This window comes from Osmerus eperlanus, chromosome 14 (assembly GCF_963692335.1).
Source record: "Osmerus eperlanus chromosome 14, fOsmEpe2.1, whole genome shotgun sequence".
NCBI classification, from domain to species: Eukaryota; Metazoa; Chordata; class Actinopteri; order Osmeriformes; family Osmeridae; genus Osmerus; species Osmerus eperlanus.
The window spans coordinates 10,423,251-10,440,698 of NC_085031.1; the positions used below are offsets into that span (position 1 = coordinate 10,423,251).

The 17,448-nt window shown below is 43.3% G+C and overlaps 3 protein-coding genes across 5 annotated transcripts; 2 read left to right on the forward strand and 1 right to left on the reverse strand.

Moving 5' to 3' along the window:
- Positions 1–953: 953 nt before the first annotated feature.
- Positions 954–5,856, forward strand: zfp91 (ZFP91 zinc finger protein, atypical E3 ubiquitin ligase). Of its 2 annotated transcripts, none has more exons than XM_062478573.1 (12): positions 954–1,885; positions 1,992–2,032; positions 2,203–2,310; positions 2,413–2,455; positions 2,538–2,645; positions 2,736–2,816; positions 2,913–3,077; positions 3,309–3,359; positions 3,459–3,537; positions 3,651–3,765; positions 4,103–4,202; positions 4,610–5,856. In XM_062478573.1, the coding sequence occupies exons 1-12, from the start codon at positions 1,503–1,505 to the stop codon at positions 5,622–5,624; spliced, it is 2,289 nt and encodes a 762-aa protein (XP_062334557.1). In that variant the 5' UTR covers positions 954–1,502; the 3' UTR covers positions 5,625–5,856. The 2 variants fall into 2 exon arrangements, with proteins under 2 accessions (XP_062334557.1, XP_062334556.1); XM_062478572.1 differs by having other exon boundaries at positions 957–1,885; positions 2,736–2,825.
- Positions 5,857–5,936: 80 nt separating this feature from the next.
- si:ch211-113e8.11 (uncharacterized) lies at positions 5,937–8,068 on the reverse strand. Its single transcript, XM_062478581.1, has 2 exons — positions 7,571–8,068; positions 5,937–7,354 (listed from the first exon to the last, which is right to left on the reverse strand). The coding sequence occupies exons 1-2, from the start codon at positions 7,651–7,653 to the stop codon at positions 6,697–6,699; spliced, it is 741 nt and encodes a 246-aa protein (XP_062334565.1). The 5' UTR covers positions 7,654–8,068; the 3' UTR covers positions 5,937–6,696.
- A 263-nt stretch (positions 8,069–8,331) lies between these two features.
- On the forward strand, positions 8,332–12,726 carry cntf (ciliary neurotrophic factor). Of its 2 annotated transcripts, none has more exons than XM_062478587.1 (3): positions 8,332–8,858; positions 9,804–10,121; positions 10,441–12,726. In XM_062478587.1, exons 1-3 carry the CDS (start codon positions 8,736–8,738, stop codon positions 10,618–10,620), a joined length of 621 nt encoding a protein of 206 aa, XP_062334571.1. In that variant the 5' UTR covers positions 8,332–8,735; the 3' UTR covers positions 10,621–12,726. The 2 variants fall into 2 exon arrangements, with proteins under 2 accessions (XP_062334571.1, XP_062334570.1); XM_062478586.1 differs by having other exon boundaries at positions 8,341–8,858; positions 10,438–12,726.
- Positions 12,727–17,448: the final 4,722 nt, after the last annotated feature.

Consider the following 17,448-nt stretch of genomic DNA (forward strand, 5'->3'; position numbering starts at 1 on the left):
AAACTAGGGTTCATCAAAGTTCTTGATTTATTGACAAATTTAGCAGCTAGCAAACCCGTTCAACATGTAGCCTAGTAAGCCTACATTTATTAGCTCATCTAATAAAAGAGTACAGTCCAGATCCCCGGCCAAAATACTATTCGTTTCTGCACTCTGGTGTTCAGGAGTAGCAACAGCTCCTATCACTCCTATCACCTTTTCTTTAGATGTAAGCTATACAGTTATGGCCATAAGTTTTGGCAATGACAAATGTTGTGTTTTGCAAAGTTTGCAGTATTTGAGGAAATTGTTTTCAGATGTTTCTATAGAATACTGGAATACAATAAGGCACATTTCATATTTTTTAAAGCTTTTTTGGGGTGAAAATGTTCAATAAATAGTCCCCTCTATTACAGCAGTCAATCTGCTCTTAAATCCAACCAGAATGATAGTTATTTCACCTGGCTAGAATTAGTTCACACTTTCCCCTGTGCTGATGATATGACTTACTGATTATGTTTGCAGTCATTTTATGCCAAGGCCCAGCAAGCTTTGCATGCAAACACAAAATGTATGTCGCTCCCAATACTGTTGGCCACGGCTGTACACAAAACATTTTCCTACTTCATCAACTTTAAACAGTAATACAGCATTCTTGTCCAACACAAACAACCTGCTTTTTCTTATTTTGTTAACAGTATAAGCAAACATTTTCCTTTTGCAAGGTAAAACGCATATTCCATTTCAATGCAAGTGTTCACCTTTAATTGGAAATCCACTGCTTTGAAGGTTCAGCGTGTGGATCGTCTCAGCACAGGTACATGCTAAGATGCTAAGAAGAGGAAACTATTAGCTAAGAACTTTTATTGATATTTAGTAGAACTCGTCTTTTGCTCGGGAGTATTAACAGCTCCTATCACTACATTGGGGTAGAATAGTTTTTTTTCTCTAACTTCAAGTCAATGCTGCCTTCTAGCGGTGAAAGTGAGCAAAGCAACAGTATAACGTTCAGAATTATAAACAGGCGTAGGAAGAAAGCTCATGCGCAGTTTAGCTGATATCTAAGCATTTGGGATGGACCTATGCATTCAGTAAGGTCAAGAAATAGACCATCAGATAATAGGGACTCCGTGTATGTGAGCAATTTTGAGCAGTATGTTGCTCATGATCACAACCTCACGTTCATTTTAGTTTAAAGGAGACGCAACAAAGCACTCAAAATGGTAGCGGCGATGCTTGTACTAAGAAGTGGATTTGCTGCAGCTTTAAGAACGGATATTTAGTGTCTGGTTCTCAAAAAATATATTGGTTTCATTTGAAGCTTTTCAATAACTGATTAATATATTTAATGTCGAAAATCTGAAACGAGTATAGCGCTTTTGCTATGTCACACTGGGATTACGGCCCCATGTAGGGAACAGATGCTTACGTAAAATGCCCAAATAAACAGGTTTTCTTCTTAATTGTGTTTAAAGTGGTAAAGTCGTTCCAGGATAAAACTATTCAGAAAGGCACCCACGGCCATGGAGCCGGAAAGTGACTCAGCCGGCTGCAGAGTTAAAGGTGAAGAGCCGGAGGATGGAAAGGCCACGAAGCGATCCCCGGTCAAGAGTGGAATTGTCCCTGCACGCAGGGCTTTAAGAGAGGGTGGAGTTGGTCGCAAGAGGACGGGTGCTTCAGCGTCGCCGGACACCAACGGGGATACTGTTGTCAGTCAGAGTCAAATCTCAGGAAGAGTGCTACGAGACCGGTCCACGCGGACAATCCCTGCTTGGTTGCGAAGCGACCAGAGTGATGACGGAGAGGATGTCATCCCAGACGTGTCTGCAAACCGGCGGAGGAAAGTTACCCGAAAAAAGAACTCCTCAACAGGAATTGTCTGGGATGGCAGTGGTCAGTTTCAACAGTAAGTTGCCAATGTGAAACAATTATCGTTTTAGATTTAGATACAAACTTAAATGTCCAGCTACCCACTACAGTATCATCTCTCTCTCCTCCATGGACCTGTCTAGCTCTAGCTGTAGTGAGCCTAAGGAAGTAACGGATGATCCCGGTAAATAGTCTCATACATCTCGCCATGAACCTCATGCTTGAACACCATAATTCGTCTACTGCACAACTGTCGTCGTACATAATGTGTGTGTTTTCACTCGATATGGCACATCACCAGTTGAATGTATCGGTCAGTCCTCATGTAATAACATATTGTGATTTTTTTGACAGCCCCACTCTCCCGCCGTTCCCAAGCACGGACCAAAGTCCCACTTGCCTGCTCATTCAGGAGCTCTAGAGGGCTGTGTAAGAGTGAGCCAGCTGCAGACCATGCTGTTGGTATGTAGTTGGTAAAAAACAAATTACTCTTTCATAAACTATTGATAAAATTACACCAGAAGAGCCCTAGTGACATGTTTCTATTTCCTCCGTGTTTTATAGTTGAAGAGGAAGCCATGGTTACTGCAGAGAGAGGTTCTGGAAAGTGAGTATGCTCATGTGTGTTTCACGTTCCAGGGTATGTGTTTACATGTTTCACTCTCCTGTCTCTCGGCTTCTCCCGACAGGGAGAAAAGAGAGGAGGCCAGTGAGGATGAAGATAATCTCTTACAGGATAAGGATCCTCCTTTCCAAGATGACCTCAGTGATCTGAACTACCAACCTCAGTCTCAAAGGTATCCCAGATTACATACTGTATGTGGGGGGAAAAGTCACTTACCGTAATTGCTAGTAATTGGTGGAAATTTAACAAATGTATTTTACAGACATGCAGAGAATCAAGAGTTCAGCAGTGATGAAGATGTCCCTTTTACAGACGACCTGAATGACCAGAGCTATAACCCTAGGTCTGACAGGTAAACTGTGCTGTCAAAATGTGCATGTCCGTGTATGTTCATCTGTGCATGCATTTGTGTGTGACTTACTTAGGGTTACTCTCATAGGGAAGCACCTAAACTGAGGGGCAGACCTCCAGCCAGGAAAAGGGAGAAGAAACAGAAGGAGCAGGAAAAAGAAAAGGAGCTGGACATAAAGAAAGAGGGTGGAGAGAGCGTTCAGGACGTGAAGTTGGAGAGTGAGCTTGGAGAGGTGACGCAGGAGCCTAGGAAGTGAGTACAACATGGAAAGAGTAAATTAAAGGCTTTGGAACATCATTAAATACCAGTTCAGTTTGTTGACCAAAGAAATAGTTGTATTTTTGTATGTAAATTAGCATCAAAGATAGTCTTTACTTTCTATTGATATTTATAAAAAGATATTCTGTACATTCTATTGATATTATTTATATAAAGATATTCTGTACATTCTATTGATATTTATATATTTTCAATGTCCTTGAGGAGGGGCAGACGAAGGAAAGACGACAAAACACCTCGTCTCCCTAAAAGAAGGTGATGATGACAACCGTATAAAACTTTCAACACACTCTTTAATAGAGTACCATCATAATAAGCATTTGATTGACAGTCCTCTCCCGTCCCCCCATACAGGAAGAAGCCACCAGTGCAGTATGTGCGCTGTGAAATGGAGGGCTGTGGCACTGTCCTAGCACACCCCCGCTACCTACAGGTCTGCCATAGCCACCATGGTCACTTTGACAACAACAGAATGCAACGGCCAATGATATTCTTAATTAAATAACTGTCCTCCTCTCTTTCATTCCACACTATATGGTCATCCAGCACCATATAAAGTACCAGCACCTGCTGAAGAAGAAGTATGTGTGTCCACACCCCACTTGTGGAAGGCTTTTCAGACTGCAGAAGCAGCTTCTTCGTCATGCCAAGCACCACACAGGTACACTCCGCAAACACACAGGTGCACAGCACCAACCCACAGGTGCTCAGCACAAACACACAGATACACAGTGCAAACACGCAGACACACACACAGGTAACTTATGGAAGCATCTTTAATTTCCTTTTGGGTTAATGGTGTAATGAATTTAACTGAAAAGCAGTTAGATGCTGGTTTTGTAACATGGATGACATCTGCTGGACTGTTGAAGTTACTGTAGCCCCACAGTTAAACCTCAAGTGCATATATAATACATAACTGTTTCTAGCACAATTTTATTGTTACCCAATCACACACCGACCAACATGTCTGTAAGGAATTTGTTGATGTATTACAGACCAGAGAGACTACATCTGTGAGTTCTGTGCCCGCGCCTTCAAGAGTTCTCACAACCTGGCTGTACACAGAATGATCCACACAGGAGAGAAGCCCCTTCAGTACGTCCCTCTTCTTGTCATTTCGTCCTCTATCCTCTCATTCACCTACGTATCAGTGTTACCTATTCATTTAACCCTTTACAGAGAGTTCCAGTTTATATTTCATGCATTAATCAATTCTAATGTAGATGAAGCACTAGATTTAGATTCCATTTTTTTTATCGCTGAGTACAGAGCAATGCAGTTAGCATATCATAGTTAGTTAGCTATTACTATATGAAGTGCATATAGTAATCGCATAATTTCATATTTATGAATCTCATAACTCAGTGAGATGTAATGTGCGAAGTGTAATTTCACTCCATTCATGCATACATTCTGGAATGTATTCCTCCATATTCGTGTATCCAACGTTATCCTTTCCCCTCTCCTCTTCCTACTTTGTTTCTCCTCCGGGGTTCCATTAGGTGTGAGATCTGCGGTTTCACCTGCCGCCAGAAGGCATCCCTCAACTGGCACATGAAGAAGCATGATGCCGACTCCTCTTACCAGTTCTCCTGCTCCATCTGCAGCAAAAAGTTTGAGAAGAAGGACAGCGTGGTGGCTCACAAGGCCAAGAGCCATCCGGAGGTCCTGATCGCTGAGGCCTTGGCGGCCAACGCTGGTGCTCTCATTACCACTCCCACCTCCCTGCTGGAAGCCCAGGGAAACCTTGTACAAAGTAAGCAAGTAGAGGTAGTGCAGGTTGCTCAGTTGAGTATGTTGGAGACAGTCAACCAGCAGGGTGGGGAGGCAGGGCCAGTTAACCAGCTGGTTGGGGAGGAGGGACCAGCCAATCAGCAGGTGGGGCAGATGAGCCACCAGGTTGTAGTGTTAGGACAAGATCAGAACCTCCACACAATGCAGGTGCCGGTGACTCTAGCCCTGTCTGCCACTGGCCCCCCTTCACCCACTGCCAACCCCCAAAAGACCCACCTGCAGTTCCAGATGCCCCTTCAGTTCGTGCAGACGGCCCCAGCTCAACGGTTGCAACAGCAACCGCAAATCCAACAACTGACCCTACATCCCAGCTCCGTGGTCACCCAGCACCAGGCCCAGCACCTGCCGCTTCAATCCTATCAGCAACAGCCGCATGAGGGTCAAACCCCAATTCTCCACATGACTTTTGAACCTATATCCCAGTTGCAGACCCACATCCAGCAGATCCCCTGTCTAGTGTCCCCTCAGCAGCTCCACACCCTTCCGACGGTTCCCCAGACCTCTACCCCTAGTCCTGCACTCCTGCCCCAAGACCCAGATTCTACCAATGCAGAAAGCTACATCCTGGACGGGCCCACACTCTCCTCTTCCTCTACTTTGTCCGTAAACACCCTTCATCCAGTGAACACAATGGGTGAGATAGGCAAGGCCTGGGAACAGAACGGCGAAGGGCTAGTCTTAGCTAATTGCACAGAAGAGCACATGGAACATGCACTTATTTAGTATAGCCGTGGTTACAAAGGGAAAAGATAGCTTTTTCCCCACACCTAGCTGTGACCCTTTAAACGTGTGATGCATTTACGATAATCACAAATAGGCCTACAGCATTTGTTATGTACTCTTTCAAAGTTAGTTTTTGTAGCATTTTAGGCTGATAAACATATTTTCCCTGATATACTTTTCATAAGTTATGAGTTGCCTTTGTAAATAAAGTGATGTCGTTTGTCAATCTATATCCACTGACCCTTTGTGTGTGTGCACATGTGATGTTACTACAATAACTGTATATTTTCTGGCTGTAAAATGCACACTGGAAACATTAAAGGCATTTATTTACCATTTATAAATTATTACATTACATATCAACCAGTCTTTATAAAGTATCCACACTGAGAATTTCCTTAGACATCAAACAGCAGTATGATAGTTGTATATTTAAAAGAGGTCAATATTATCCATTAAAGGAAGAGTTCACCCCAAAATCGAAATGTTATATTTTTCTTCTTGCCTGTAGTTCTATTTATAATTCTAGATTGTTCATAAATCTAGATGGTTTTGGTGTGAGTTACAGAGTTTTGGAGATACCAGCCAGTGCAGCCACAGAGTTGTCTGCCTTCTCTCAGTATAAATGAAAATAGATTGGACTTGTCTTGTGGTGCTCAAAGCACCAAAATAAATACATTTGAAAAACTCAACAGCAATGTGTCAGACAAGGTCTGTGGATTATCTTGATTCACTGAGTTATGATTTCTAGAAAGAGAAAACAAGCCCAATCTAGTTCCATATTATTTGGAGGAAGGCATACAACTCAAAGGCTGATATCTACAAAACTCAATGCAAAACAATCTAGATGGATGAATAGCACTTTAGATAAGAGGAAAAATATGTATTTTTGATTCAGAGGTAAACTCTCTAAACTGTAATTTAACAAACGCTATCAGTGGTTATAGATTTATCTGTCACAATGTGGAATGGCACTGGTGAGTGGTAACTTTTTTACAAACACACAAATACAAATAACATAAAACTGTTTTGCTGACAATAGTCCTGAGTTATCCTGAGTTAATCCTGCCCCTCAGGACAAATTGACCCGTTCTCTTTCCTTCTGCATAGCGTAATTCTTCATAGCTCGTTTTGGAGGGACCAGGGTGTTACTCAGTCCTACCCTTCTTTTCTTCCCCTGCTGCCCCTCAGTCTCCTTGTCTCCCCCCTGGTTGTGGAGAGGCTGTTGCCCCGCTCTGTTTGGGTCAGGCTCTGCATCATCCACACTGGGTGGGTCATCGTCGCCGGGAATTATAGAGCTCTGAAGGTCGCTGTCGTGAGCAAACTTGCATTTGATCCCAAACCTACACCTGCCGTCTTTCCTGTAGGCCACGCACATCCTCTTACCAGCAATCTGTGAGGGCCTAGCCTGCAGGGTGAGGGGGACATGCTTTTGCAGTGCGTGGAGCTTCTGGTCAGCCTGCGCCTTGAAGGGGTTGGCGAACACGCTGCTCCGCGTCGAGGCGCCGAGAGGAGGAGGGGGCAGTTTAGGAGCGAGGAAGCTGGGGGAGGGGATTGGGACATGGGAGGAGATAGGTGGCTGTGTAACCAGGGAAGACACACTTGGCAGCTCAGGACGCAGCTCTTCCTCTGGGTCTAACTCATCGTCTGACTCGCTGGAGGCTGACCCTGACTCCAGGAGGAAGTTGCGATGCTTTTGGACACCTTCTTTGAGTTCATCAGTGAGCCTACTTGAGGTTGGAAGAGTTAGGAACATGCAGGTTAGGGATACCGTTTTACAGTATATTAATGCATGAGGACAGGAGGTCACTGGCTAGGTCTACCACAGTGAGGAAGTAGGGCCTAAGGTTTGCATGCACCTAGTCGGATAGGCTACTACTATTACTTTACTTGAATTGGGTTTATTATACAATAAATAACGTAGCTAGTTTATTCTAGCTACCTACCTGGTAAATTTGAGTCCATCGTCCCCTGAATCTCCATCGCTCTCGGAGTTTGAGGATACTCCGTAGCCGACAAGTGAATTCATGTCCACTGCTGGCCAACACTGTTGTGTTGGTTCCTCTCTGTGTTCAGTTAGACAGACGCAGAAATTTTATGTTTGACAATGGTCGTGACTCTGCATAGATATATTTTAAGAATCAATCATTAATAACTGTGGTGGCGAATGTATAACCTGCTACAACTGCTAGCTGTAAACACTAGCTAATAGCTACCAAAAACCAGGCTGATTGGCTGGCCAGGCTTCTGGGATTGTTTTTCTGAAAGATGCAGTGCCCTCTACTGTGCCGGCGGTAGGCTATATTTCACGTGGAGCATAATGTGTTCCGAATCAAACAAATAGGTTTCCTACGAGCTCAAGCACATCTGACATTTTAATCTATTGAATCAAATAGGTTTTGCATGTGCCTTTAAGATGGATTTGGGACCACACTTTAGAGCTGTTTTACATGTTTACATGTAAGCCGGTAATTTAGTCGGTCAGTCTTTACGCACGTATTTGTAAAGAAACCCCTTTGAGTAAAGCTTTCGTTGTTTTTAACTGATAGCAGGCGTCGGAAGCCTGCTGTCTATCTAGCCTGACAATGTAAATCCGATCCGGACATTGCTTTAGTTTGATAAAAACGTTTAGGATGTCTGCTCCCTTAGGCAACTATATTAAGCGTTTACAAAATGTTATTGTCTCGTCCCCTTACGAGTCCATTCTAGCAGGATAACACGGGATATCGACACATAATTAACTTAATCCTACTCCCATGTAGGCTAAGTGACAGTGCCAGTAATTCGCAAACCCATGAATGAATAATCCACCTTTTAGTTCACCTCCTCTCCCCGCCCTCTGTCCCGATAAATTCCACAAGCCTGCCATCAGTTTCCAAAAGGAAGAGGAGGAGTGACTAACTGTAACTAAGTAACGTTAGATGTAAAAGTTTAGACGTGAAAGTGCAGGAGGTATGCTGATGTCTAATGAATGGACTCGTTCTGTTTCAGCAAGAGGACGGAAGAACACGATTCTTTGCAGAATATGAGACAAAAGTTAAAGTAAACTGGTCAGGACCAACTTGCATCTTGTTTGAGCCTGTTGATGTGAAATTCCTTTAATCGGTGTCGATGGCCGGGATGCGAACGAGAAGCGGTAGGACGTTTTCGGGACCGTCCCGGACAACGTTAGCGAGGGTCGACGCTATTGCCCTGGAACTGCACCATGAATGCACCCTTTTACTTGGACTCTATGTGAGTAGCGTTATATCAGTCTGTCAATATGGCCTTTTAGCTTGTCCAGGCTTAAGTCATAAATAATGCTTTCGCTTGTGTTGAACAAGGAAGTGGAAAATACTTATTATCTAATTAAGATAATAAGAATAGATGAGAATGTGTTATAACAATCTGTGTTGAAATGTATGCAGAAGTGCATATGCAGTGAACTCAAAAGGAATGACTGAGGTGGGCGGTGTTCTGACGCAGTCTTTGGTGTCCGGGCATGTCCTTTTCTATTTGATGTGCCTCTCACTGCGTTCGAAAACACAAGTTTATTTCATAAGCTATGATAGTTAACACGACACACACACATAGTTGACATACACACACACATTGTCCTTGAACGTCCATCAGCCTGCTCTTAATTGCTTGAAGCTATGGAACAGTTGTGGCATGGCTTGGTCTAACTGAGAACAAGACCGACTGTTCAATGCTTATTCTAGTATTTGTGGCATAGTCTAATCAAATTTCCTAAAAAAGCAGTTCTGGAGACAGTCTGCATCGTGCTGGTTTCCAGCACAATAACTTTTGTCATGCAACAAAAGAATGCACCAGTTCATTGTAGCTTTAGTGTACACGGGTTTCCACTGCTCTGTGTTATACTGTAATAGTTCTTCCACACCGGTTCCAAATAATTTACACAGCGGTCAGAACATTGTCACGTTGGTATAAAATCATCATGGTGGAGAGTTGTGCTCACGCTTGAGTCTCATTCCACCCCTGTTGGTACTCGTTCACCCCTGTTGGTACTCATTCCAAAATGGAAAACGTTTGTGTTGGCCTCACCCCAAATGACAAGTTCAAATCCTAGTTAAAACCTAAGTTAACTAAGGAAAGATCAAATATGTTTTTAATAAACCAACAATTCTAAACACACGAGGCAGATGAATGATCCTTTTCCCATCTCACCTTTCCCTATAGAGGACAAAGGAGAGCTTCTCACCAGAGCTTACAGTGGGCAATGGCCGCCCGATGTTGTCCATGCCACCGCCCTCGTCCCAGCTCTCAACCAGAGACAAGCTGTGGCGCCTCTACTCTGCCCTCCTACAGTGCCGAGGACTCCTGGTGCGTGCCGTTACCCAGGAGGAGGAGGAGTTTGGCGGTGGGGAGGGGGGCGAGTATGAGAGCCAGAGGAAGACAGTGAGAGACCGCCTGGGTCACCTGTTAGACAGCATGCGCCGTCTTCTGGAGGAGGTGGAGGGCGCGCCAGCCATAACCGCCAACACTGAGAGCATCGAGGTAGACTCACCATTTTGTGTTTTTATTTACCTGAGGAAGTGCTTACAAATGTAGTAATGTTCCTGGTTGGTGGACGCAAAATGCTGATATTTTCAGGTGGGTCAGAAATTATATAATTGTTTTTAGTAAGGTGGGCTGAAGGAGGATACAATGTCAATGCTTCCCTCCCTCCCTCCCTCCCTCCCTCTCTCTCTCTCTCTCTCTCTCTCTCTCTCTTTCTCTATCTCTCTCTCCCTCCCTCCATCTCTTTCTCTCTCTATCTGTCCTTCACTTTGTCTTGTTTCTTCTTAAAACTCGACACCTCTGGCTCTTTCAGCAGATCGATGGGCCGACCAGCGGCGGTGCGTTTGAGCTAAAACTCTGGATCTACCGCATCTTCAGCGAGGTGGAGCACTGGAGCAGAATGACCACAGCCACCTTACGCAGCATCCCTTTGGTCATGTCTACGGCAGGAGGGAGAAGAGCTGGGAAAAGAATGAGGCGGGGAAAACCAAAATGAGACAGAGGGAGAAGTGGGGTGAACAAGCACATAGAAGAGGTCAGAGAGAGTCGTAGGATGGGAGGGAGGAGTTATGAGAGAGGGAAGAAGGTGGAGGAGATAGGAAAAGTTAGACATAGAGAAAAAGAGAGTGAAAGGTGATCATCGCAGGAGATGGATAAGGAAATAAGTTGGATAGTATTTCTTAATAGGAAGTACCTTGAATGGATGGAGAGAACGAGATACACAGAAATAAGTACATCATTACATTATTTATACCTAGTTGATTGTTTTTATAAACTCTAACATACTGTCAGGCAATGCATACTTTTATAACAAAGTTACTTGCTAAACTTTGGCCTGCATAGTTTTTAAATCTTTAGCAAATACAAAGATGGCACTTGATGATTGAATTAGAAGTTGAAGTGGATCTGGTAAGTAATCAGTCATAAGATGTACTAATTACAGCAAGTGTGAAAATGTGCTCTTATATAGATTTTGTTTAAATAAATTTGTCTTAAGGAGTACACAGGATACAAACATTATCACAACATGTATTTTAAAGGCTGTTGAAATCTTTTTAAATGGTTTGAAACCTTGAGTGGAGATTTTATTCCCAGACAGTTATTCTGATAGAGATGTTTTAACCCTGAAAATCAGGGTTGCTTCTCATTTCAATTATTCCCCTACTTGAGTTAACTCACTTCCCTTACCCATTTTAAGTTTTGTACAAAAGTATGGAATATTGCCTTCTAGTGGCTGTCTAGCATGTTGCGTTCACTTTGATCAATAAAAAGGAAATACAGAGAAGAAAGGAGGAAAGGAATTATCGGACTACTTAAAATGCATACAAGACAGCATCATAAACAATATTTAGTTATTTGGGTATATTATGAGTGTACCTAAGTAAAGAGCATCTTTCATATTTCTAAAGAACAAAACAATATTATTCGTTGGTCCAACTTTTGTGCACCATCATTTACATGCTTAATCAGTGATCTCTTGATTGAACTTTTTATTATTGTTCTAACTTACCACTGATTATGCCTGCACATGTACTGGTAACAGAAGAAATACAAAGTAAAATGGCCTAATATAATGGATTTATTTATTTGTTTGATTGATGGATTTATTGGTTGTAATTTTTTTTATTTAACTTAAAAACATTGAAATGCACTGTACATCGGCTTTCTCCATCATGTGAATGTTTGAATGAATGTATTTTATGTCCAAATAGATGTCCACATCACATACAGTGGGGACATGAAAATGGAGTCACACAGGAAACCTAGAATGTGTAACATACCTAGATATTATATCAAAATGACTGCGGACCTAGAAGCATTCTTACTATCCCAATGCCAGGGACTTTACATATTACCTTTCAACTTGCAAGAAAAAGATCACAGTGCTTTTATTTGAAAGAGCAGCTATGCCTAAGATCCATTAGGATCCAACTCCACACCAACACGTTTGGCCTTTCTGTCCTTGTACTGTCATACTGTACACAGTCTTCAGATTTCCTAAGATTAAAATGTATTTAACACAAGGGGACTGACTGTAAATCTTCATGGACATGTATTTCTTACTCATAGACTGTGCTCAGCACATTCCCAATTGTCTTTCACAGGAGAATTCCTCACTGAATGTCTCTCCTTTCTTTTTCTTGATGACATGATTTTGAAAAGATGGTTTTGATGGTTTAGTCTACGTGTTGATACAATATATACTGCATGAATAATTGCCAATAACATAGCTCAGCGGGCTAACGCAGTCTGGATGTTTGGTTTTCAGTCATTAGTGGCAAAAATACATTTTTGATGAACATGATATGTTTCCCCTCACGATACACGTCCTTAGTTTCTTGTGTGTACATGTAATCAGGTTCCATAATGAGTAGAAAAAAACATGTGTCCTCTGTTTGACGCAGGAATCAAACCCAGAATGTGCTATTGAATAGATCAAGCAATGTCAGTTAGACCCTGGCTTTGTTAAAATGCTTCCAAACTAATGTATATACGTATATTTTGCTGAAACTATGATATGGTTTCAGAATACAGTGTCTTTATTTATCGTGGATGTATGTATTTTAGGACAGAGGATGAAATAAATGTATCTAGGTTGGTCTCTTGGATTTTGTGTGGTTGCTAAGGGATTGGGTCATCTGAGATGGATGTGATAAGTTGTGTGTTGTGGTGTTGTGTTTCCATAAAATACTTTTGGAGCACAAACGAAAGATTCAGAGTTAGAGTTGGAGTGTGTGTGTGTGCTTATGTTTAACTGTAAAGGAAAGACAGGATGTGTGTTTGAATGAAAGGGGTGGGGTGTGTGTTTTAGGGGTGTATGATTGTGTGTGTGTGTGCAAGTGTGTGTCTTTACAACTGTGTGGTGTGTGTCTTTGAGTATGTGTGTCCGTGAGTGTGTGTGTGTGTGTCTTTGTGTGAGTGTGTCTTAGTGTATGTGTGTTTGTGTGTGTGTGTGTGGTTGTTAGAAAAGGAGTGGCAGCCAGGATGCCTGTGGAAGAGGGGGAGGGGTGTGTGTGAGTGTGTGTGTGTGAGAAAGAGAGAGAGTGCAAACGAGCAAGAGAGAAAATGTGTGTGTATGTGTGTGAGAGAGTTGTGGGTATGTGGGTCTGTGTGTGCGTGAGGAAGAGAAAGAGGGAGAGAAAAAGCAAGCAGGAAAATGTGCGTGTGTGTGCATGTGCATGAGTGAGAGAGAAAAAGAGGAGCGAGCAGCAGAGAATGTGTGTACGTGTGTCTGCTGTGTGTGTGTGTGTGTGTGTGTGTGTATGAGGAAGGGAGGGAGGGAGAGAGGGAAGGAGAGAGGGAGGGAGAGCAAGCAAGAGAGAATGTGTGTGTGTGTGTGTGTGTGAGTGAGAGAGGACATGTGTGTGAGAAAGAGAGGGGGAGGGGTGTATGAGAGAGCTGTGTGTGTGAAAGGCGAGAGGGGAATGTGTGTGTATGTGTGCGTGCTTGCGTAGGAGGGAGAGTGTGTGAGTGTGTGTGTGTGTCTGACAGAGATAGAGGGGGAGGGGTGTGTGTGTGTGTGTGTGAGAGAGAAAGCTAGGAGCAAGCTCTGCAAATGGTGTGTGTGTGCTTTAGTGTGTATGTGTGCCTGTAAGTGCATGTCTGTGAGCTTGTGGAAGTGTGTATTTGAGTGTGTGTGTGTGTGTGTATGTGTGTGACTGACTGTGTGTGTGTGTGTTTGTGTGCGCAATCCCGCTTGTTTTTTTTTTACTCTATGTGTTACTGTACAGCACAGCACAGTACAGTTGAACAGATTACTGTGAGTATGTGCCGAATTATGCACATGTGTGTATGTTAACAGGAGGTGATGCAGGTAGCCTGGGGGGTCTAACACAGGACAAGAGTGAACATTCACTTTTTATCCTAAAACATCTTGAGCTTGCACACTGAATTGTATTCAATTTGTTGCACATGATAACCTATGCAGCTAGTTTATTTGGTGCACAATACATATATTTTCGAAAATTCACATTCACATTTTTTTATTATTAATTGGAAGTGTAGTGCATTGCTGGTGGAATGAGCTACTGTTAATGTAAATAACAGTAAATTTGATAGGGGGCAGTATTGAGTAGGTCTGCGCCTCAATCAACCCAAAATTCTGAATTACTAAATAATTTTTAAACTATCACTACAGAGAATAAATGTAATAAGAGCTGGAAGTCTTACGTGTTTCTTTTACGAACATTTAGAGTCAACCTTTTTCTATGTTGCCAAGCAAACTCTAAACTCTTACAAATGGGCAGCAACATTTTTCCCTTGTAAATGGTGGATGTATCCATTTTTTACCTGGTGGTGGATCTTTCTAAAGGCACGACCTATAAATTTAATTTCCTTCATGCTGAAGACCATATAACACAAAAATCAACTAAAAGTATATTTTTCATGTTCATGTTATTAAAATAGAAAACAATAGTGGTAAATATAGTTTGTACTAGCTACTAACTAAAACGACTGTCACCCCCAGCCTGCAATGTAATGGTATCGGCTAGAATAACCTTCGCGTGAGCTAGTTGTGAGAGTAGAGAGCGAGAGAGAGAAAGGTACGGAGAAGATCATCAGTTGCTAGCGTTAACATGGCGGAGACCGTACGCTCGCTCTTCGACTACCGGGAGCCACCGACCCTAGACAGCGACGGAGAGGGCAGCAAACCAGCGCCACCGCAACGGGGGTGAGGGAGTTAGTCAGCCAAATCTTTTATACTGACGAAATATAGATAAACATTAAGATCTCTCTGTTGAAGTCAGACAGTCACTGACAGCAAGTGAGCGAGAGGGTGTGTGTGCGCGCGCCAGTGTGAGGATGTTTTTACTGAAACTAAAAGTTAAACTGTGCAATATCATAAGTTTGATAGCGACTAAAAGTCGTTCATGAGGAACGCTATCAATGAGAAACTAGTACAAATCTCAAAATTTAGCAAAATTGTTACTCCCCTCACTAAAATCAGGTTGAAAAAGGTGTGTGTGCGCGCGTGCGTGCCGTTGGTGGTTGTCTGTGTATGTGCCCGCGCCTGTGTGTCCGCTACTGTAGGAGCTAACATTAACTAGCTGATGTGCTTGAGAACGGGTCGAGTTAATTTGTCTAACTATCTACTATGCTGAAACTACATTAATTTTATGTAGCTATAAGCGAGTTACCTGCTAGTTAGGTAGCCAGCGATCTATCTAAGCTGGGCGTTAATTAGGCTAGAGGTGGTTAAACACACCCTCCTGTTTAGCATATACAGTCGGTATATGTATTTTCCGATTTTCAATAAGATGATCTGTTGAACTGATTAGATACTACCAGAGACTCTCCTTGTGTGTTTGCGCACGTGCATGTGTGTGCGAGCGTGCGCGTGTGTGGTTGTGTGAGAGTGAGAGAGAGGCTGACACACACAGGGAGGGGAGAGAGCGTGAGAGAGAAAGGAACAAACAGAGTGTGTGTGTGTGTGTGTGTGTAGGGGGAGGGAGGAGAGTGTATGTGAGAGAGGGAGGGGGAGGAGTGTGTGTGTGTGTGTGTGAGAGAGAGAGAGAGAGCGAGTGGGGGAAGGAGAGGGATCGTGTGTGTATGTGCGTGTGTGTGTGAAATGGTAAGGGAGGGGGAGAGTGTGTGCGTGACAGAGACAGACACAGTATGTGTGTGTATGAGAGTGTGAGGGAGGGGGTGTGTGTGGTGTGGAGACTGTGTGACAAAGAGAGCAGGAGAGTGAGTGTGTGTGTACGTGTGCATTTGTGTTTGCGAAAGAGAAGGTGTGTATGTGTAATGGGAGGAGTTGTGTGACTGTGACTGTGTGAGTGTGTATTTTAGAGAGGGTGTGTATTCGAGTGTGAGCTGTGTGTGAGAGGGAGAGAGAAGGGAATAAAGGTGTGCTTTTCAGAGATGGTGTGTGTGTGCACACGTTAATGTGTGTGAGAGTTTTTAGAAGTGTGTTTGTGTCAGGGTGTGTATCTGTGTGTGTTTGTGTGCAAGTTGTATGTATGGTTGATAAAGAGAATAGGGAATAAATGTGTGTTTTTCAGTGTATGAGATACAGAGAAAGAGCTGTTGGAGACTGTGAAGGACGTGTGTGTACGTGAGAGTGAACATATTTGTGTAATAAAGGGGGAGGTGTGCGTGTGTGTGACTACGCCTGAGTGAGTGAGTGTGTGAGAGTGTGTGTGTGTGTGTGTGTGAGAGTGAGTGAGTGTGTATGTGTACGCCTGAATTAGTGTGAGTGTGTGTATGCATGAATTTGTGTGTGTGCATGCCTGAGTGTGTTTGTGAGAGTGTGTGAGATAGAGATAGAGGGGAAGTGTGTTTGAGAGGCTCAGAGAAGGGGAGAGGAGAGTGTGTTTGTGCATACGTGTGTGTTGCTGAGTGGGGGAAGGAGGGTGTGTGTTTGTTTGTGTGTGTGAAGGGGGGGGGGAGGGAGGGAGGGAGGGAGGGAGGGGGGGAGAGGAGAGGGAGGGAGGGAGGAGAGCTGTGTGTGTGTCTGTGAATGTGTGAGAAGGAGAGAGACTAGTGTATTTATGTATAACCAAAAGCTGTGTGGGTTTGTGTGTGTAGAAAGGATAAAGCATGTATTTGGTGTGTGTTGAAGAGAAAGACAATGTTTTGAAAATCATATTTTGTTAGTGTTGTCTCAAAAGTAGTAAGATGAGTATAGGCCCTGGATGGTAACTACAAATTTTGGGGTTTCAGTTTGTGTGTGTCAGATAGAGATTATTGAGTTTGTCTGTGATTTAGAAGAACACAGGATTTGAAACCAAGTGTGTGCGTCTGTCTTTAAGAAATGGAAGGATAGTGTCTTTCTGACGAAGAGAAGGAGAGGGTGTGTGTAGTAGAGACACAGAGAGTGTGTGTGTATGTTTAAGAGGGAGAGAGCAAGAGAAGAGGGAGGGTGTGTGTGTGTGTGAGAGAGAGTGTATGAGGGAAAGAGAAGGGGAGGGTGTCGTGCCGGAGAAAGGGTGAGGAAGTGTGTGTGAGTGCGTGCGTGCAAGCTTTTGAAACAGAGAAGGGAGAGTAAATGAGTGTGTGTCTTGGAAACAGAAAAAGAAGGCTTGGTAGTGCATATGCTGTGTGTGTGTGTGTTTGTTCTGGAGGCAGAGGGAGAAGGGGAGGGTGTGTGTGTTCTGCAGGCAGAAAAAGGGAGGGGTGTGTGTTGAGGGGGAGACAGACACAAGGTTTGTGTGTGTGTGCATGAATGTGTGTGTATGTGACAGACAAGGGCAGTGTGTTTGCGTGTGTGTGTCAGAGACAGAGGAAAGGAGAGTGTTTATGCATCTACTTTGTTTATGAAAGAGGAAAGGACAGTGTGTGTGCGTATGTGTGTGTTTGTGTGTTTGTTTGTGCGTGCGTGTGT